The sequence below is a fragment of the Halictus rubicundus genome, chromosome 12 (genome assembly GCF_050948215.1).
Source record: "Halictus rubicundus isolate RS-2024b chromosome 12, iyHalRubi1_principal, whole genome shotgun sequence".
Lineage (NCBI taxonomy): Eukaryota > Metazoa > Arthropoda > Insecta > Hymenoptera > Halictidae > Halictus > Halictus rubicundus.
The window spans coordinates 3,705,886-3,727,673 of NC_135160.1; the positions used below are offsets into that span (position 1 = coordinate 3,705,886).

Consider the following 21,788-nt stretch of genomic DNA (forward strand, 5'->3'; position numbering starts at 1 on the left):
TGAACTTAACTCGATACGGTAGCAAAAAATCCATACTATGAACAGGCCCAGGTAGGATATACTTACGTTCATAAATTTTTTCTGAGGAAATGGAGTATAATAGAGCCCCGCCTATCTAAATACGCCGACGCACAACGCGGTTTCGACGAAGGTCAAGGATCCATAGTAAAGGTTCATCAGAGTTTTCTTATATTTATTAGTTCTGATAATAGGAGCCGATGTTCGGAAAAGTTCCTCGAGCATTTTCGATCCGAGCATTCAGTTGCTCGTGGAAAGTCGGTGTTCGTGCAACTGAAAGCAGATACTCAGGATGGACTATAGTTCGGACGGCGGGGCGAATAAGGTAGGATTTCTAGAAAATTAAGGAGAGTTTTAGTAATTCTACTTAACGCTAAACCTACCACCGCTGGTCAAAATGACTGGTTCCAGATTTTTGATTTTACAATTACTGAAATTCTAAAGACGCTTCCGTGGGTAATGATTAAATGAATATACATTGAACTCCCACTAATATTCGGACGCTTTTAAAAATCGAGTTTCTCCCTGACTGCGTTTTCTCAGACTTAAATCAAAATGGCTTTCGAAGGGTTGGAAATAAGAGGTGAGAAATAGTGTTGCATATTTTGAGAAAATGTTAGTAAAATGACAAATAGTCTTTTCCTAAATATTTTAACATAATTTGGACGCTTTTAAAAATCGTATAACTTCGTTAATATTAGACCATACGACTTGGACTTTTTTTTTAAAGAAGTTTGCTCAATTGGTTTGCAACATAAAGTGACAAAATTTTTTAAATTCAGGAAATACTAAAAGTTGTATTCTGCAACTATTTTATGTGGACTTACATTTAAAATTTAGAAAGTACAATTTGTAGATCTGTAGATCAACGTTCCAATGAGCTACAGATGTTTCAAGGCCAAAATTCTGCGACTTTCACGCTTAAGTTTTCATCGTTGAACGTTTGTAGCTTATTGCAACGTTGACCGATTAGGATGAAATATTTAGAATACGTATAATTGATACAGATGTACAAAACATACTTTTAAAATTTTTAATATACGCCTAAAAATGTTGCAAAATACAACTTTTAGTACTTTCTCTGCAATTTCGACCAATTGCAATTTTAATCAAACATTTTTTTCGCGTTATGTAGCGAACCAATTGTTCTAAAAGAAATTCAAGTAGTATAGTCCAGTGTTGACAAAGTTATGCGATTTTTAAGAGCGTCCGAATATTAGTGGGAGTCATTTAGAAGAGCATGTATCACAAAACCCAAGTAAAATCAATCTCGTCATTTTTATAAGATAACTAGTTGTTTTTGAGGCTCGGTAGGATTAGTATTGAAAGATCATAGAACCGTCCAACTGAATACAAAAGCATCGAAAGCCTCGGGGCTCGTAAAGCGGATGCCGAGGAATGGAATCTTCTTGTTCTATTTCGGACGATGTTGATCTCCTCGGAGTATTCTATTTCTCGCTACTGGCGTCGGGGTTGATGAGTGACAACGCGCGGTCGGTTTATTTGAAAAATATTTAATAATAAACATTGACAATATACAGAGAAAATACGCCATAAGAAGTCGCTATGGGAGTAATAAGAACCTAACAACTGGTCCAGACTTACAAAATATCATCAAATCAGACAATGATAAAGGTGTTCCTGAACGACACCTCGTGTGTGTGTGTGTGTGTGTGTACTCCTACCAGTTATTTTGCAACTAAAGTTCGAGTTGATCGTATCCTTGTTCTCTCGTACATACATTTATATACCTGACGTGTCTCGATTTTCCGATTCATTTTTATTATTAATTTTTTTTTGTGTTACACCTTATCTTCATCTCGTCGACATTTTCGCTTCGCGTGTGTCCTCTATGTGTATGTATGTGTGTCTGTGTCACGTGTAGATGTATTCTCCTGCACGGAACGGTCGCACTATGCACGGCCGTTTAGCTCCTGAGGAAGGGATTCGCGAGCGGAACCGGAATCGATCATGCTAAACGATCATTTTACAGCGTTTCCGGTCGCGAACCCGGTGTACACTGCGAGGGAAGCGAAAAACAGGTGTGTGGCGGCGTTAGCGTGACCATTCACGACGTTCCCATCAATCATTACAATTTTTCATTCTTTTTTTTTTCCTCGGCAATTCACCGCTCTTTTCTAGACCATCGAAATCGAAATCACCCGCGATTTCGAGCTCCGATCCCTCGGCCGCGATCGTAGCTAATTGTCCAAAGCGTCCGCTAATCATCTCCGCGCGTTAAAAAGAAAATCTCTAGAGAATACAATAATATCGCCTGCTCGAGCGTGTGTGTATGTACAGTTCGCGTTTCTCGTTTTCCGTGTACGAGCGACCCCCGAAGAGCGGGACGGCGTCTTCGGGGTCGCGCGTATGCGATTCGCACGGCCGAAGGATCATCGTCGATCGAGGCGCAGGATGGATCTTCGAAGACGGTCACGTCGATCTCCGGCCGCATACGCTCGCACACCGCCTACGACTTTCGACTTAATTTAACTTGTCGGCGTGCTCGACGCCCTAATGTCATGGAACATCCCTTATTTTAGTGTCGCTTCGCCAGCCCTCACCCCGAGCGATTCTCCCGTGGGATGAGAAGTTTGAAGGGCGCGGCCGCGTGTCGTCCTCGAGATCCCGCGCGGAGCGGACTCGTCTTTCGCGATTTTTTATTTTCCCGGCGTCGAACCGGAAGTGTGCGTTCACGAGAGACAGGCAGATAGAAGAGCAAAGGAGAGGTAGACAGAGATAGAGAGAAAGAGAGCGAGAGAAAAGACAATATATCGACGATGAGTCCGCGACGAGGATCTCGAGCGTACGCCTAACTCCCCGCCTAGTACGCTAGGATATGTTGCTCGTAAGATGTGTCGTTACGTTTAGTCAATGTATTCTCGTCTAGCTTCTTTTTCTTCTTCTTCTTCTTCTTCTTTTTTTTTGTGTTTGTTTGTTGTCGTTTAAATCCCTTTTACTGCTTCATAATCGTTAATTGTATTATTATTATATCAATAATATTTATATATGTATAACGTTACGGTGCGTATCATCGTATCATCTCGAGGATTATTTTACACTGCGATTATTCCCGCTAGAGCTGCTTGAATCGGGCGTACGGGTGGAACCAAGATGGATATGGGAATTTCGGGACCGAGGAGACTCTTTCTTCTTGCTCCCCTGTGCGTCGTGCTATACGGGCTCCCGTCGGAACGGCCCGTGACGATTTCGTTTTATTTGGTTATTTATTTACTTTTTTTTTTCTTTTCGTTAACGAGAGTTTCGATCTAAGTAGTTTTTGAAGAATCCGCTCGGTAAAACTTCCCCGTGGAGTGGGGGGACTATGTGTTATAGAGGCTCTATGGGGGGTACGATTCCCTTGGATTTATATTAGTTTAGCGGAAAAGAAACCGTAGTAGTTGGCGGTACATCTAGCGTTACATCTGCCGGCTCCGAGATTCTAGTTACAGCACTTTGAACTCGTTAATTAGAGGACTAAGTTTAGTAGCGTCGAGACAACTTCGCGGGAATGGATGCTACCCTAATCTATCCATCCCTAGACCTAACCCGCGGGACCTCCTTCCTTTTGTACAGCAATCGAATTACCTTGCCGTGGAACGAGCACTGGGCTGGCTGTTTGGGGGATGAACATGGCACAGAAGGATTATCTTTGTTTATATTCTAGCGCTTTCGAAGATGAAGATGGAAATGAATTTTCCCCAAGTTACGAATAAATAAAATCCGGTAATGGAGTCTTGCAAATCCAAAATTTCTTGAACTCCTTCCCAAGATTTAGATTTTATAAGGAACTGTACATCTGAAAGGGTTTTGATCAATTTTGATCAAACTTGCCCAGTGATCCCAGCGTGAAACTTTTCAATTTGAGGAAATTAACTCAAAAAATTTGAGTAATCAGGCCTATCTCTGTGAATGATTCAATTTTCCAATAAAAGGTAGACAACTCGACAGGAATTTGAAAAATATAAAGCGTAATAGAACTTTACAAAATTGCAAAATAGAAAGGCAAATTCTTTAGTGAGACTTAAAATGATAATAATAAATACACGACTTGTAGAACACGTGTCTGTCCATTTTGAGGAAGATATTATAATAGTGCACTGTATTTAAAAAACGGCAAACACTGACGAACGATACATCATTCTATTCAATAAATCGGAACAACAAACAATGACAATCATACAATTATCTATCTTCTCGACGAATAAAACTGATTTTCAACTCGACCGAATGAAACTATTTCGTACAACTCTTTCCAAAACTATTGAAACACGTGCCAGAGTTCACCCCCAGACCCAGCTCTCGTACAAAAGGAACTATGATTAAATTACAATTCGATTCGAGACAACTTTTCTGAACAATTATACAACTCTACGGTTGAAATCGCCACGGGTCGCTCCGACGTGCTAATATTTTTGCCAATTCCGCGAGTGATGGCGTCTCCCGCCGGTGGAACGCGGCTGTACGATAGAAAACAGAGAAAAAGTAGGAAGAAGTTTCATTATCCGGGAGAGCCGTGAAGTGTCCATCGACAAAATGAAGGTGCGATAGGCCTGCGTGATCGACTGGGCGGTGGGGTCAACCGATAAAATTCGACCCGACGAAGAACAAGAAGAACGATCGTCGCGATACGTTGGGTATTCGTAAGGTTCTCGATTCGGTTAGTTTAGAGGGAGTTGTGCACTCGTGACGAAGAATAAGACGCGAAGACGATTTCGGTCTCGCCTAGAATTTGAGCTTGACCTTACGCTAGCCACTAGTAGTAATAGCCTACCGATAAAGGTATCGATTACGAGTAAGTATAAATTGTAATTACAGTGTACAATATACAGGGATAGACGTGCGTCGCGTTCGGCTGCCCGGGGGCCCTGCCACGCGTCCCTCCGGAGCGGACGATCATTATCTTATCTTTAATATCAACCGTCGTTCCTCTCCTAATATCAATCGTTTCTCGAGCATGCAGGTCCTAGAGACCCTTACGTGTAAGTAAAAACGTCCCTTGTTTCGCCGAGGAACGAGACCGTGGCAGGTGTTCTCAGAAAACCAGCGAATCGTTCGGCGTGAACGATCTCGCGGTCGTTTTCCGCGAGAGCGGGGCCACGCGCGACTACGCTCTCGGTTCTCGTATCGCTAGCGTTTACCATTTGTTGTAGTCTCCTTTAAAATCTACGCTCGTTAATTTAACGTTTACAAGAATCATGAGTATGCGGTATCTTTTATCTGCTCGGAGTTTCTCTGCTCGAAAATCGATTAGCTTCCTCCCTAAAACTGGCGCGCCGGGTTGCACCCGTTTTCCCCCGGTGATTCTTCTTCTATTTTTATCATCGTACTTAGCATTCCGCCTTCTTTACTATCTCCTCCTCCTCCTCTTCTTCTTCTTCTTCCTCTTCCTCCAACTCTTCTACTTCTTTGTGCTCGACGATTCGATCGAACCACATACAGTCTCGTCGTGTTTTCTTCCCTTTTTGTCGTATTTACACGTGTACCGGCGGCGCTCGCAACACGAAAGAAAGAAAACGAGAGTACGGGTTTGCTTTGTTCGATCCGGCCGTGCCCCTTTCGACGACGGGGAACACGTCTACGTCGACGACTATAGCCTAGCTTACCTATCGCCTATCGATCGATTAGACTCGAGAGGGGAAACGTAAATCGTAAAACTAGATCTATTGTATGCGGACAAATAAACATTAAACGGAAACCGGAAAATCGAGGAAAACTAGAGTGGGGGAAAGATAGACAGACAGACAGACAGACAGACAGACAGACGGAGAGAGATAGAGAGAGATAGAGTATGATAAAGGGAAATAAAGAACGTCTTTGTCATATTTGGCTATTTCACACACGACTCTCTCTCTCTCTGTGCAGTTTTGTATATATCCCCCATTTTTGTTCTTTCTTTCTTTCTTTTTTCTGTTTGTTTGCTTCTTCCGTATTTGCACGCACGCGATTTGTTGCTGGCATCCTCTTCTCGTTGCTATCTCTGTCGCACTCTTTCGCTCAGGACACACACTCGCATCTCGCTCATTTACGCTCTTCTCACATTGAGTCACGCAACACGGCTTATCTATTTATATATATATATATATTTATATATATATTTATTTATTTATTTACTTTTATTACGATAAATCTCCACTTAACTAGAATTTAACAGGGATTATCACTCACTCGGCTCAATGTGCGTACCATTTCCCTCTCGCGTTTACCCCCGCAAAGGAGTACTCTGTATCGTGTATGTGTGTGTTCGTGTTTATCGTGTGTGTACGTACGCGTGTGAGGTTCGTCTTCGATTCGATCGAAATATATATGGTGGGGCGAGAAGGTGATGATCGAGAACGCGGACTGATATGAATCGAGTAACTCAATGAAAACTGATACTGTCTTCCGGGTTCATCCCTTAACGCGAGAACTGAGTCTGATGGAGGAACAACGGGGGGTGAAGAACTAATGAACAAGCTACAAACGAACAAATGTAAATGACGATTCGAGACGAGGAACTTAGAGAGAGAGAGAGAGAGAGAAAGAGACTGTTCGATCACTTTCAGTCGGATTTTGATCATTAATCGCGACAGTCTGCATGATTAACTAACGCGCGCCGGGTTGCCAATGATTACAAAACGATTCTTTCCGTGTCGATCGGTTGCTCGCTGCTGTTTTACAATCGATTTTTAAGAAAAGCTACGATTTGTCGTGAAGATTAGTTGAACCGTGATTCGTTCATTGCTGTGTTAAAAAAGAAACGAGACAATCTTTGTGCCATTTGTGGGTGTCTGGATAGAGGAAAGAAAATTTTACTCTGTCACTTTTTATTATTAATATTGAAATTTATGCGATAGAAATCTCTAGCGATTATTCTTTCCACTCTCTTCGTGTCGAATGTATTTTCAGAGAAATTGTTAACGCAGCAGCGAGTCTGTTAACACTTCAGCTACCAGACACTTTAATGACTTTGTTGCATCATGGAAGTTCCAAAAGAAATTATTTACACTTTGTCTGTCACATATCTTGTGTTATTGAACGTTGAATTAATTTAGACGTTCCACAATTTTTCTAGCAATATATGCTTTCGAATAGCTTTGTAATTTCAATAATCGTGGTATCAAAAAATTTGAAACCGGTCATGTGAGCGACAGTGGTAGCGTTAAATAACTTGGTCTGATTCTGCATGACTTTTATGAATGTTCCTGTGACAGCAAATTCACTAAACGATATTTTTTTACAAGACTCGTTGCTCTACAATTAAAATTGCTATCGCTATCAAAAAATTGATTAAAATACCCGTAGACAAAGCGTTAACATACAACGATCGACCTCGGAGAATCGATCGCAGGCCGAGACGAGCTAAACTAACAATTAAAAAAGTCTTTCCACGTAGTTTTCAGTTCTCCCGACAAAGAGCGACGAAATAAGAGAGCAGAGTAGGGTCTCGTTCATAAACGAGACCATGAGTATTAAAGAAAAAAAAAAAAAAAATGTGTTGCGTTCGGTTTCAGTGTTAGGAACCGGTAGAGATTGCTTTCTGTCTTGACTAGACCCTGTTCAGAGCAGAATCAACGGTGTTCCAAGATGATTTTCTATTCCATCGCGCACACACAGAGAAAACACGCATACACACAGACGCACACGCCCATACGCAAACACATACAACATGCGCGCGTTCACGCGTTATTTGGCATAGAAACCCTACCGATCGCACTGCTCCACCGCTTTCCTCTCGTGTCATCTTCGGACTATCGCCGGGCTAGCTACCTAAAAAGGGTCTCCACTCGATTCTCTCTTATTTTCGGATCACCGATTGCTACGCCAAAGTCAAACGGTCACCTTCCCGGCAGCCATTTCTGCGGGAATGTCGAACGCGCGGGCGCGCGCGCTCGCGTCAGAAAAATAAAGAAAAACAATAATGCGATTGATCTCTCATCTACCAAAAAAAAAAAAAAAGAAAAATCATCCAAAAACGAATTATATACAAAATTCATCCTTTTTGTCTTTTTCCCTCCCCCGCGAAAACTAGGATCCCGAAAAACGAGAGTATATGATACAATAAAAATCATTCTACGCTCGAAACCACGACCGGCGACGCTGCCAGAACAAAACTCCTATCGATCACGATCGATTTCTAGAGAGATCGTTGATCGGATCGTATACGTACACATACATGTATACCATATGTATATACACTTATGTACACGCGTGTCAGACCGGCCGTCGATCGTTCTCGTGCTCGAATTGGCTGCCGGGCGTCGGACTCGAGACAATTTTCGAGCCCAGACCGGAAACACGGACGCTTCACGAACGAGAGTGACTCGCGATGTTTCCAGACGATTTTTTTTTTCTACGATTCTCGCCGCGTTTCTCTTCCCCGGCTCGCCCAGATCGAGACGGAGCCCGGCTCGGCTCGGCCGGTCCTCTTTGTCGGCTAATTCGGTTTGCCAATTTTCACGGTGTCCCTGGCGCCCGGTTATCGATCGGAGAAGGTTCGCAGACGCTCCCGACGGACAATCGAGGCCCCCGAACCCGAAGAGCCTTCCGAAACCTCGCCCCAAAACCGCTCCTCTTTAACCTTCCTCCGTGATATCTCCTCCCCTTTTCTCTGACTTCCGGTTTTGGATCGGTGAGAGGCCTTGTTAATCGCCGAGGATTAAACCGATCTTTTTGAGAATCCAGGGGTGTCTTCAGGGTTCTCGAGGCCCCTCCGGGAACTTCATAAACCTTCCAAAACCACTACTCTATGATCTTCCTCTGACATTTTCTTCGCTTTTCTCTGATTTCCGGTTTCGGTTAACGCCTCTTCGGGGATTCGGGATTCGAAGGACACTTCGGGAGGTCCTTGTTTTCCTCTGCTTTTCTCTGATCTTCTCTGTTGTTCTTTTATTTTATTTTACTCTTTTTTTTTTGTTATTTTCTCTGGTTTCTGGTCTTGGATGGACAAGCGGTTGCCGGGGAATTGTTTTGACAGTCCAAAGGCGTCTTCGTGGTCTGAGTGATCGCCGGTGATCAGAGCTCTTCGGATTGATAGATAGGTGACAGTTCCGCATCGACGAGAGTCTAAAACTCGGTCCTAAGAGGCTTCAGCGTCAGCGTGCACGGAGGATCCAGGCGTATTCGCTTCGTGGGGGGAGGGGGGAGGGGAGGGGGGGGGGTGATTAATGTGATCGGTGGCGAATGACGATGATGATTGTGTCGACTTCTGGTCATGTTGTTGCTGAGTATAACGGTGTGTGTACTTGGAAGGCTCGCGCTTCGCTGTGCTCACGGCCCTTAGTACGGCGTGAACCTGTTATAGCTGCCCCTGTACACTGTCGCCTGTGAACAATATTATTCCAGCATTGTTATTAACCTTTCGATAAAGTAGAATATTTTTTTAGAACGAGCAAAAGCAGTTTGAAACAGTAGACGAATTAAAATAATCGTGGAACATCTTTTCAACTTGTCGAAACGACTGAAGAAATTTTTTTATTTCTGAAAGTATATTTGCAGTCTGCTAATTGTCGTTAAAGTAGATGAAGTTTTTACCCCGTAGCCGGCAACTGGTCCAATACCATGTCCAAGGTAGGGATCGGCGTACTCACGTCCGTAACTGAAAGATCAACGCAAAGAAAGTGTTAAATTTCCTTCGTTTAACGACATATTACGAAAACAAAAATGTACAAAAGGAGAGATCTTAAGGACGAATGAGAGGAGATACAAACGCAGGACGTGTCGGTCTAAGGATTGTCAACAGGACTATCAGAACTTTCGGGAGGACTATCGTGTCGGGTCTGGCATTCCAAGAATCTGCGACTTCTGAGGGCGCGGCCATGACGCCGGGGTCGTCTGCAAGGATAATTCTGCTTATGTACATCATTTCCGATAATCAAGTCCGACTTCGTATTCGTCGAATTTCTCGTCGTCTATTACGATTTCGAGTGTCAACGCTTTGCCCACCGTGTGGGTCACACAATTTGATCGGGCCACAAAGCGTTGAGTCACCGTCTAACACCTTCACGAGCTCCGATCGACTCTATGCAATCTTTGTTGACGGTACAAACGTGTCTTAGGCTGCGTTCACAGTGGATGTGTTTTCGTGTAAAAGAATTGTAATGTATGAAGTAACGATCAAGTAAAAACAAAAATAACACCGCTTAAGAGCCAAGGGTAGTCTCACGTGACTTTTGCAGAGTCATCAGGTTGGTAACTGCTGTATAATTTCCGTTCACAGCCTTCAGCCACTGACTTGAGATCCGTCTTGGTCTTAAGTCTGTGACTAAATTTGTCACATTTTTTGCTCTGTATTATCGATATTATGAATTCTGTCGCCGGAAACGTGCTTCAAGTTTTTGGCTTTATTTCGCAGAGAATCAAGACGAAATGTAGCTCAATTTGTAGCTGGAGATATTTTGTAGCCCGCGCTACTCCCGATTTCATCCAGAAAACTCATCCAATGGGATAAAAATGCTTGGATTCCACGGCGACCAAATATCTGCATAATCTCGTCAGCTCACGACCAGCGCGCGCTAGATTGAACCTTTCCCTTTCGAATGAGCCCTTTCCCAGCGAAAAACATTCTCATATACGGCCGAAAAGTTGAGACACGTAAAACCATTTTTTTGTCGGTAACGTGGTCACTCTACCTTATCGCGAATCTACGGTGTCTTGGCTCTTAAATACGGAAGTCAATTCAGTCGTGAAAGCGTTTGTATAATCACTAGACTGCGGATTTTACGACAAAAATTAGTAGGTGTAACTTTAAGTAGCAAAAATATTAGAAAAATTTAAACACACTATTCTAGTATTTTCAATCCGCGAAACGTAATAAGAAAGAAAGTAAAATTCTATTTCACTTCAGTTCGTTGCAATTCGGGTGACAAAATTTTATTCTCCGTAAAGATCCGCGGTCCAATAATCACGAAACGGAGAAAACCGAAAAGAATGGTCTCGGTTGCAACAGTAGTTGATGTAGATGACCTTGCAATTGATGTAGACACTTTTTACTTCTCGGAAAGAACCCCAGAAAACGCGACCCCTCGAGGCTACGTTCCTTCAGTTCGGTAACGCATCCCCAGCGACCGCAGGCTCGCGTGTCATCATCCCCCACTAGACAAGGGATAAAGAGAGGTCCGTCTCGGGGGAGGGGAGGGGGGGAGTGGGGGTTTGAAATTAAACCGAGCGTCGAATGAATTCTTGACCGAAGTACCGTCAACAAGTGGAAAGTTTGAGGAAGCCTAGGGTTTCGGGCTCCGGGGCTCGTGAATGTGTTAATACGTGTCGAGGGTGGTCCGGGACCGTGAAGGGGTTGAAGCGACGAATGGGGAGTCTGGCAAACATCGTTGGCCCCCGCGGGGGGTGGTTTTTCGACGGTGTGGTGTCCGTCGCAAAACGTGATGGCGGTGGTTATGGCAGTGTGTGTGTGTGTGTGTGTGTGTGTGTGTTTTCTCGCTTACCCCGCGACTGCGGCATATCCTGCGACCGGTTGTGCCGCAGCTGCAGCTGCGCCGTATGCGCGCGCAGCCACTGCCGTGTAGGTCGCTGCAGCTGCGTAGGTGGCCTGCTGCGCCGTCGAGAGGGGCGTCTTCAGCAACGGTGACGCTGCAGCTGCTGCTGCCGCGGCCTGAAACAAGAACCATGACCCGCCATGCAAGGCTCAAGCAAGCTCCAAGACAGAAGATGGTGTCCTAGCGGAGAAACGGTACTAACGCGTTCCCTTCCGGCTCGAATGGGTCGTCGCAAGGTTGCCGTAAGATTACCGCAACGTTTCAGCAAGGTAGCCAAGAGGTTACTCTACGAACTTTCTACGACCTTGTGGTCGCTACTTGGTCCCACGGGGGCACCGCAAGGTTGCTGCCGAATATCGCTACAAGGTTGTCGCACGGTTGCACAGAAGTCTATCATCTTCTACAACCTTGCGGTCGTAAGTACCTGGTCCCACGATCGGGAGTACCGCAAGGTCGTTCCAAAGGTCACGCAAGGGTACCGCAAGCTTGTAAGGTCTATCATCTTCTACAACCTTGCGGTCCATTTTACTTGGTCTCACGATCGAGGGCACCGCAAAATTACAAAATTGCTACGAGGTTGCTGTAAGGGCACCTCGTGGCTGTAGCAAGGTCTATCATCTTCTACCGCAAGGTTGCAGCAAGGTCTATCATTTTGTACAACCTCGTGGCACCAAGTATGTCATCTATAATCGAGGGTATCGTGTACTGTGAAGTTGCTGGAGCATCGACCAAGGTTGTGCAAGGTCTATCATCTTGCACAACCTTGTGGTGCCAAGTATGTACTTGTTATTGCAATGTTGCTGCAAGGTTGCTGGAAGATTGTCCAAGCTTGTGCAAGGTCTATCGTCTTCTACAAGTGGTGCCGAGAACGTGGGCTCAAGGTCGATGCTACAGGGTGCTACCAACGTTTGGATACTTTGTACTAATTCGTGCTAGCGTTACCATTACCGTTTCATTGATTGATCATGTTCTGCTGGTCGCCGATAGCATTCCGTTTGGCCCGTAATCCGAGATTTCGGGTTTTGCGGACACCGTGAATCATTGATAGGCTGATTGTCCCGGTGAATCATTTTGAATTAATAGATTGCAGTTGCGCGTGCCGAATGCATTCGGTTCTTTTGGGAAGTTGGCAATATGTAACCCTTGTGTTGGTAACCCTGGTGCCTATTTGCAGTAATTCATTCAACAATTTACCGAAGACGCGTGTTTGTCGGTAAAATTGTGTCTATATAATTTTATATATTGCTGATTGCTTGAAATATACTTTGAACAAGTGTAGTAACTTTCGGACCACCCTGTATTTATTCGCCAACAGAAGGTTCAGTGAGATTTAATGTATCATTATTTTTGTTTCTATAGTTTATCCAACTTTGTGCACAGTCCGGCTTAATATTTGACCATTTGCATTCGATCTTGCCAGTCAGTTGTAAACAGGGGAGTAGAACTAGCTTTACGAGTACAAAGGGCTAATAGTAATCTATCGACGGTTGCATAAGGGATTTATAATGCTCGTGACCCGTGGGACACTAACGGTAGAAGTTCGCGTCCCTTAATGGTTCCAAACGTTGGTCGCTAGTGCACCTTCAGCACGTTCTACCCGAAATTCCGCTTTCAAAGTACGATTAGGTATTCTTTTCTCATGGCAAACCCTGCGAGGACCGTTTCGAGCGCGTCCGTGCCGCGTGTCGACGAATCAGCAACCCCTACGATCAACCCTTAACTCTTTGGAAATGTAAAATAAAAAATCGACTAAACATTAATTGTTCTCATAATGATATTCTGACGGGCACAGATTTATTTGTAAATATACTATCAAGTATTTCGTGTGTCCTGATTTCCATATGAACTAATTAAAAAAATATATATTTGCTTTGTTGATAAATATCCTGGACAACAGTTCGACTATCCAGGGTTAAAAGTATTGAAATTAATAGCACCTAACCGGCTGAAATGATATTTTTCCGGATCGATTTTTCTGGATCGCTTTTTCTGGATCGCTGTTTCGTCGACGCGCGCAGCAGTCAAACAATTCGAGCACTGTTCTAAAAATGTGTGATTCTCGAAGCTACAGCTCTTTCTGTCGGTCAAAGCTTCAGGAGGAATGGCTTATGTACAGGGAGCGACGCGGAAAATGATCGCGCTGTTTGCTCTGCGAAATCGATTTTCGCGTGGGGGACGCGATACCACGACGACGACGACGACGCGTCGCGACGCCGTCGCGTTTTCCACGCGACCGTCGAGCGCAGCTGCGCTCTTCTATCCACGGAGAAATTGTAATGGGATTCGCCGAAAAATTTGCTCTCGCTCAACCATCGTCGAGGCTTTCGAGTGGTATCGATAACACGGTTCGGCCGTACCGCTGGAGAAATGGAACGTTTTATTGTTCGCGAGCGTACGCCGCGCCGCGGCTCCGCGAAATAACATTCCCGCTGTTCGAGATAGGTTTCTCGAGTGGGAGGACGTCGATCCGCAGAAACTGATAAAGATATGTCAGCGGAGCGAGACGTTGTTTGTTCGGAAAACGCGAAACTTCGACGAGGGGACGCGGTTTTCGTCGACGGTGACACGGAGCATGATCTTTGTAAGCTTCGAGGATCTTCCGAGTTACGAGCGAATGCTGCTCCGGTAGATTCTCTTCTGATACGTAGAGCGTTGATTTATTAGACTGCGCATTTCGTGCAGTTGCGGCGAGAATGTATTTCGAAACTCCAGAGAGATCAAAATGATTTAAGAACACCAGTGTATTATTTTCCACTTGTGAAAATTATTGCAGCAAGAACGAAGTGTATGTGTGGCTTCTGTCTCTGGCAGGGGGTGCATTTATTTTGCAAAAGATCCGCAGTCTACGAGAAAAATTAATTTGGAAGGAGCTGGATGGACATTTTTATCACGTCTACATAGAAATTATCTGTTAATAATAAAAAATGTTAACATGTCTTCAGATAATTCTATGGATCACTCATGTGTATATATACAGGGTGTCCGAAGATTCAATCAACTCCGTGAAATGGGTTGTTCCCGAGGTAATTAGAAGCGACATTTTACTTTGCAAAAATGTCCGCCTCGGTTTTCTTAAGGAGTTATTAACGAAAAACGCCAATAGGGGGTGGAAATAGCTTCTGGAATTGGGGTTGAAAATCTCCTATAGTGCTTCAAATTTAACGTGGTTGATTTAAACAAATTTTTAACTCATTTGTGTTGCTGTTCTCCCCGTTTATTGTTAAATAAAATATCGTCCATAAGAAGTCCCTGAAGAAGTTAAAGAATTCTTTGTGAAGATTCATTTCGATCCAGAATCTTAGCGGTCCATTCTTTTCGAGAATCTCGTGCTACTGAGCCATACTATTTTTCTGCAGTCCGCGGATCGGGTTAAACGCGTGGTCGCGTGATTTATGAGAAGCCCCGCTCAACACACCGGAAAAGAAACCGTGTCCCCCGCGAACAAATCATTAATCACCTGGCCCGTGAGAAATGCGCATTTGTGCCGTGGCCAGAGCTCTTCTCGAAGATGATGCGTCCGGTAATGCATTCGTCGGCCCGTTACTGACCCACGGAAACTTCGCCGGCCGATTTAATTAGAGTCGCGAGCGCGCGCGCGCGCGTGCGTGCGACAACGACAACGACGACGGAATTCTATTTACCGTCGTGCACGCGACTTCCTATTTCCAATTAAAATATCCTCGAGCCGTTCAGTTTTGCACTCTCTCATGTACGGCGAGAGGTACGCATCCTTTCGTCGGCCGGGGCTCGTTATCCCGAAGAGTTTAATTAAAACGTCCCGTATAGAGCACGGCGTGATAGGGCATCGGGCCGGATAACACTCTTCCTACGTCCAATTAAAATATTCTAATCTGCTGGCCACGCAAGAACCGGATCAACGCACCCCTCGTCTTTCTTTTCTTTTCTCATTTTTTGGGGGGAATGGGCAAATGGGGGATGATGTCTCTGCTCGAACCCGGAGAGAGGAGAAAGAGGATTTGACTATCTTTCGTCGCCGACGAGTGTAATGTAATTTCGGGATTACCGGACCGGGACGAGAGGAGCCGTTTCATAGAAACGGGACCAAAGCAAGAGCGCCGTTTAATTTCGGACGGCACGAGTGCTCTCTCCAACGGCCGCCGGCCCGATAGGTCATATGGTAGAGGAAACTCGCCTAATATCGAAATGTATCTTTTAATTGATCACAGATTCTATGCAAGGAGAAGAAAATTTTGAGATTTTGCTTCCGTTGCTTCTGAATTATGTACTAGACGGTACTGCAATGTATTGTCACGAATATTACAGTTTATATGCATTGTTAACAGGATGTCCCTAATGCGGGGAGGGAAGCACTCCCAATTTGGGGTCATGTTTTACAATGATAAATTCTCGAATATTTCTTTTCTATTCGAATGGCTGTCGTCCCTATTTATTTGAAAATTTGTGTTTTAAACTTTATTTGACAGCGTTTATAGCCACCTCCATAGAAGAAAATTAAAAAATTTTTCATTTATTGCTTCTGAATTAGGTATTATTAAATAATCTCCCCTCTGATCTCCCCGTAGTGGGTACAGAGTGTCCCTAACATCGGGTGGTAAGCACTCCCAATTTGAGGTTATGTTTTACAATGATAAATTCTCTAATATTTCTTTTTTATTTGAATAGCTGTCGTCTTTATTTATTTGAAAATTTGTACTTTAAATTGTATTTCACTGCGTACAGCCACCTCTATAGAAGAAAATTTTGAAATTTTTCATTTATTGCTTCTGAATTAGGTATTGTTAAATAACCAAACCCAGCGATTTCTCCTTAGTGGGAACAGGATGTCCCTAATATGGGGTGGTAAGTACTCCCAATTTGGGGTTATGTTTGACAAAGATAAATTCTCGAATATTTCTTTTCTATTTGAATGGCTGTTGTCCTTATTTATTTGAAAATTTGTACTTTAAATTGTATTTCACAGCGTACAGCCACCTCCATGAAAGAAAATTTGGAAATTTTTCATTTATTGCTTTCGAATTAGGTATTGTTAAATAACCTACCCCTCTGATCTCCCCGTAGTGGGAACAGAGTGTCCCTAATATCGGGTGGTAAGCACTCCCAATTTGAGGTTATGTTTTACAATGATAAATTCTCTAATATTTCTTTTTTATTTGAATAGCTGTCGTCTTTATTTATTTGAAAATTTGTACTTTAAATTGTATTTCACTGCGTACAGCCACCTTTATAGAAGAAAATTTTGAAATTTTTCATTTATTGCTTCTGAATTAGGTATTGTTAAATAACCAAACCCAGCGATTTCCCCTTAGTGGGAACAGGATGTCCCTAATATGGGGTGGTAAGTACTCCCAATTTGGGGTTATGTTTGACAAAGATAAAGTCTCTAATATTTCTTTTCTATTTGAATGGCTGTTGTCCTTATTTATTTGAAAATTTGTACTTTAAATTGTATTTCACAGCGTACAGCCACCTCCATGAAAGAAAATTTGGAAATTTTTCATTTATTGCTTTCGAATTAGGTATTGTTAAATAACCTACCCCTCTGATCTCCCCGTAGTGGGAACAGAGTGTCCCTAATATCGGGTGGTAAGCACTCCCAATTTGGGGTTATGTTTTACAATGATAAATTCTCGAATATTTCTTTTTTATTTGAATAGCTGTCGTCTTTATTTATTTGAAAATTTGTACTTTAAATTGTATTTCACAGCGTACAGCCACCTCTATAGAAGAAAATGTTGAAATCTTTCATTTATTGCTTCTGAATTAGGTATTGTTAAATAACCAAACCCAGCGATTTCCCCTTAGTGGGAACAGGATGTCCCTAATATGGGGTGGTAAGTACTCCCAATTTGGGGTTATGTTTGACAAAGATAAATTCTCGAATATTTCTTTTCTATTTGAATGGCTGTTGTCCTTATTTATTTGAAAATTTGTACTTTAAATTGTATTTCACAGCGTACAGCCACCTCCATGAAAGAAAATTTGGAAATTTTTCATTTATTGCTTCCGAATTAGGCATTGTTACATAACCAACCCCTGTAATCCTCCCCGTATTGGGTGTCCCACATTTCTAAATTATTCTTTAAATTATCTCCGCTCTCCCACGCGTCCACGCGCCCCAACCGGAAGTCCTCGAACGATAATACGGAACGGAATAAAAATCTGGTAATCTCGAAACAATTTGTTCTCCAAGCGTCTCCGCAAGCTCCCCAGTCTGAACCGTGTCTATTTCAGCGAGGGACGATATTTTCGCAAATGCGGCGATCCTCTCCGATTATTTTGCACGGGGATCGAGCCCTGCGGCGGCTTCTGCCTGGAAAATCGCGCAGCGGCGTGGGTCGACGCAAGAGGCCAAGGGGTAATAAGTCCCGTAGCGGTTGGCGAGGTCTCTCGGAAAACGTTAAATAATTTCCGCGCGAAGCCAAACAGCCGACTCTCTCTCTCTCTCTCTCTCCCTCTCTAGCTAGTCTCACTTGACCCAGATTCCCCTCGCGAAATATCTGGCCGAAATCGCGGCAGGAAGACGCGCGCGTCCCTCGTTTCGGAAATCAGTTGCACACGCGACCCAGAAACTCTCTCTCTCCCTCTCTCTCTCTCTCTTTCTCTCTTTCTTTTTCTCTGTTTTTCTGCGATTCCTTTCCCGGTCACCCCCGCGCGACCAGAACAACAGCCGTCGCGAAAACTTTCTGGCGCCGTCGGACCGGTGTTTTCGCGACCCGCACGACCCTCCTTTTGCTCTCGACGGCGTCGCGAATTATTATCGGCAGTTTCGCGCCGCTACGGGAGACCCGCGTTCGCGAAAATACAGGGTGGTCCAGCAGCCACGTCCACTTCCAGTATCTCCGTTATTTGTAAGAATACAAAAAAATAATATATACAGAACTTGCTTGGCATACGGCAGGCAATCTTATAATGAAAACACTTTTTCTCTGGGCGAGTGCGTCTCAAAGTTTTCAAGGTCACCTTGACCTTTCTCAATGGCGCGACCCACGTTTTCTATCGTGAATCGATAGGGTATCGAATTCTGCGTAGGAATGTATAGACCTTCGTGTGGCCTACATCTAATAGTTAGCGAGATATCGTCGAATTGGGAAATATATGACGGACATGATTGTTGCGCCACCCTGTATATAGTTCGAAGCAACGGAACGGCTTTTCTGACGGCTTCGAGTGGTTTCAGCATCGTTAGAGTGAAAGCGTTAAATATTCAGTCTACGAAGTGATCGGAATAATAAATGTTTTCGCAGGGGGGCACGAACCGTTGCGATTTTAAGCGCCCGGGGAAAAAGTAAAGGGACACTCGAAGAAACTTTGAAAGCGACTCGATCGGAGCCGAAGAGCGAAGTTCAGCCATGAAACATCGACGAGGCAGAATTGTGGAATTAAATGTTAAACGTCTATAAAAGCTGCGGAGTAGTCCGGAACCGATTAAATATTAAGAGCACTCGTTACACGTTCTTCCTGAACTCCGCGAGGACTATCGTGTCCATCCTACATTAGGTTCAGCCATAAATAACTACTTTACCCATCCCCCGCGAGTTCACTCTTTGCCAAAATAATTTATTACCGGCGCTGATCTCTCCGACGCTCTTGATTTATCGCTAACGAACTACAGATTTTCATTTATTTAAACTACATTCCCTTCTCGGGAAGTTATTCATCAGACGTTTCCGACTGTTGTTTGACGCGCGTTCACTGTCAATTAGGGGCACCGGTCCACCGCAGTCGTTATAACGGAATAAACGGTTAAACTTCACCTTGGCAACCCAGAAATTTTCAACTTTTTACCACATAATCCTGTACGTCTTGACGAGAGAATGCCAAAAATCGAAGTTTTATGGCGAGGAATTCACTGGTTCGCGGGAAAAACTGCGGCCATAAGACGTCCATTCTCCTCCTAGGATCTAGAAGTTTCTCCCGACATTCCTCGACCCGACGATCACGATTCGCGAAGAGCTACGTGATCCGAGGAAGTGCATTTGCTCTTGGCATTCGCAGCATGCAACCCCCGTGTGCAAGGGGTTGGATATTTATGCAGCATCTCGGACGCAAGAGATAAATATTAAACACCTGAATTCATCGGTGTCCACGACGAGATTCCATCTCGGCACACGTGTGTCGAAATTCGCGGAAATTCGGCACGGGGGTGGTCTCGCTGAATATTTGAACATGGAAACCTTGATACTGAATTCGATTAACCTGCTGGCTGAGCAGCTTCGCATTCAAAGGACGCATAAATTTTTTAATATTTTTTTCATTGAGGATCTTTCAATTCTTGTGTTTCATTTCTCTGACTCGACATGCTCCAAAATGAAAATGTGTTGCTGAACGATATCGTTCGTAATTGCTTATTGATTTACAACCAGCGCTGCCACTGTCGAACAAATTGCTTAACATGCTCGCAACCGGCATTTGTTTTGTTGTACGTTATTAAAATGTTATATTAAGTGACCGTCCGTTACGAAATATTGAAATAATATAGCACAATGGCATTATTAAAATTAATTTGACTATTTTTAACCCCTTGCCCTACGATATCGAGTCATACCCGTGATGAAGATTCTGAACAGAGTCTACTAAATACGTATGTTATTAATTTCCTTTAAACCGAAATAAAATTCTATTTTGGCGTTGTGAATGTACAGCTATAGTCCTACAATAGACATAAATTTTCTCCTTCCTTTTAGGAAATTACGAATTACAAAAACGTTCTGGGTATAAACGAACGAGGTGTCAGTAAATATTAATAATAAAATAGCGAGCCATTGAAAATCCATAAATTGTCGTCAATTTTAGAAAGCCCGTTAAGTCTTCATCGGTTTCGTAAAAACTCTGTTAAAAATCCTCTTTTTCGCGCGAAACCCGTAAAAGGAGCATTTTCTCCCATTCCCATAAATTAACGATACAAGGCGTGTTCCGCAATTGTCCGAACCACTAATGTAAAAATCCCGGACATTTTTCACCTGGAAAACCGCGAGACTACTTTTATTTCGCCTCGGCGAATTCCGCGGCCGTTCAGAAATTCGTTTCAACAAACCCAGGACGTACTATATGAAGAAACTCGCGAGCGCTTTGCGCATTGTTAAAATATTTCTCCGTTTAAAATCACGCAGCCGAGGGTGGACCGTCTCGTTTTTATTTTGCCGAGGAAAATGTGCGTTCGCGATCGCCACCCCTTTTTCCGCCCCTTTTTCACTCGTTTTCCACCTCTGTTCGACATCTCCGCTCCCGTTGGACGTTTTCTGGACGTTTTCTCGTCGTGACGAAACCGCACCGCGGATCTCGTGTTCACGGGTCAGATGTTGCGTTAACGATCAACCCCCAACGTCGACGGATCGTCGAAAGTGTTGCCTCGATAATTGCGACGCGTTTTTCCCGCAACGGAATACGGCAGTCGACCCGTAATTGCTTGGAAGCTCGCGGGATCGACCAATTAACGGCCGTTTCAACGCTAAACGCGGCCGGCACGTGCTGCCTCGGAGAAACGACAAGACCGAATTATTTAAACGAAATTTATCCAGCCGCGATTCTTATTGGAGTACAGCTTCTGCTCCGGAAAGAATTAAAAAGTAATTTAATCAATTGAATAAAACTAGTTTTTACTGGTTAAACGGATTTCTATGCAAAATAAAAATTGCTAAGCAGTTCTATTTTGTAATAAGTAGATATTAAAAAATATAATTATGAGTCATTCTCTGAACAAAGTCTTACTGTTTTTGTGAAAAAGATATTTTATCTATGTCCGACAGACTCGGAACAAATTGGAAAAAATTGTTAAAATTCTGCCTAGTTAGAAACCGGAAGACGTGTTGCGGGATGGGGCGGCTTTTGAGAATGTCTCCTGAAAATTTGACTAAAAATATGCAAATTTGACAGTCGCGGCAGCCATTTTCCCCCATGTTTTATTTCCGGTCTGCTCTCCTTTAAAGCGAAAAACTAAAATTCTCCGCGAGACCGGGAGCAATTTTAGGAAATATTCTCCGAGGACATTGCTACGGCATGGAAATATAATTGCGAAAACTGTTTTTATTTCTGTAGGACGGAAGAGATCCGAGACTTCGCGGAGAAATATCGAAACGCGAGTCGAGCAGGATATTTACGTTACGCAGGTATTCGGAGGCACGCGGTTTAATATTGTTCTTGTAAATTGAACGCAAACATTTGAATATCCCCGTACCCGATATTTTCCCTGTTCTGTGTTGTTTTCTTTTAATTGCGCGATATTATCGTAAAGGTGTGCCCGACTATCTTCCAGCTATTTCCCTATCAGATTGAAGTTTCTGTTGGTCGCGTACGCACCCTTTGTAGTCCTGTACCAGA

At 43.6% G+C, this 21,788-nt stretch overlaps 1 protein-coding gene across 12 annotated transcripts in view; it reads right to left on the bottom strand.

The window, feature by feature from the left end:
- Positions 1-1,516: 1,516 nt before the first annotated feature.
- LOC143359946 (RNA binding protein fox-1 homolog 2) overlaps positions 1,517-21,788 on the bottom strand; it is a 437,182-nt gene continuing 416,910 nt past the window's right edge. For all 12 annotated transcript variants that reach the window (XM_076798373.1, XM_076798374.1, XM_076798378.1 and 9 more), the window contains 3 exons: positions 11,439-11,605; positions 9,532-9,595; positions 1,517-9,321 (listed from right to left, as the gene is read on the bottom strand). In XM_076798373.1, the coding sequence (XP_076654488.1) occupies positions 9,277-9,321; positions 9,532-9,595; positions 11,439-11,605 (276 nt within the window). In that variant the 3' untranslated portion in view covers positions 1,517-9,276. The remainder of the gene's footprint in view (positions 9,322-9,531; positions 9,596-11,438; positions 11,606-21,788) is intronic.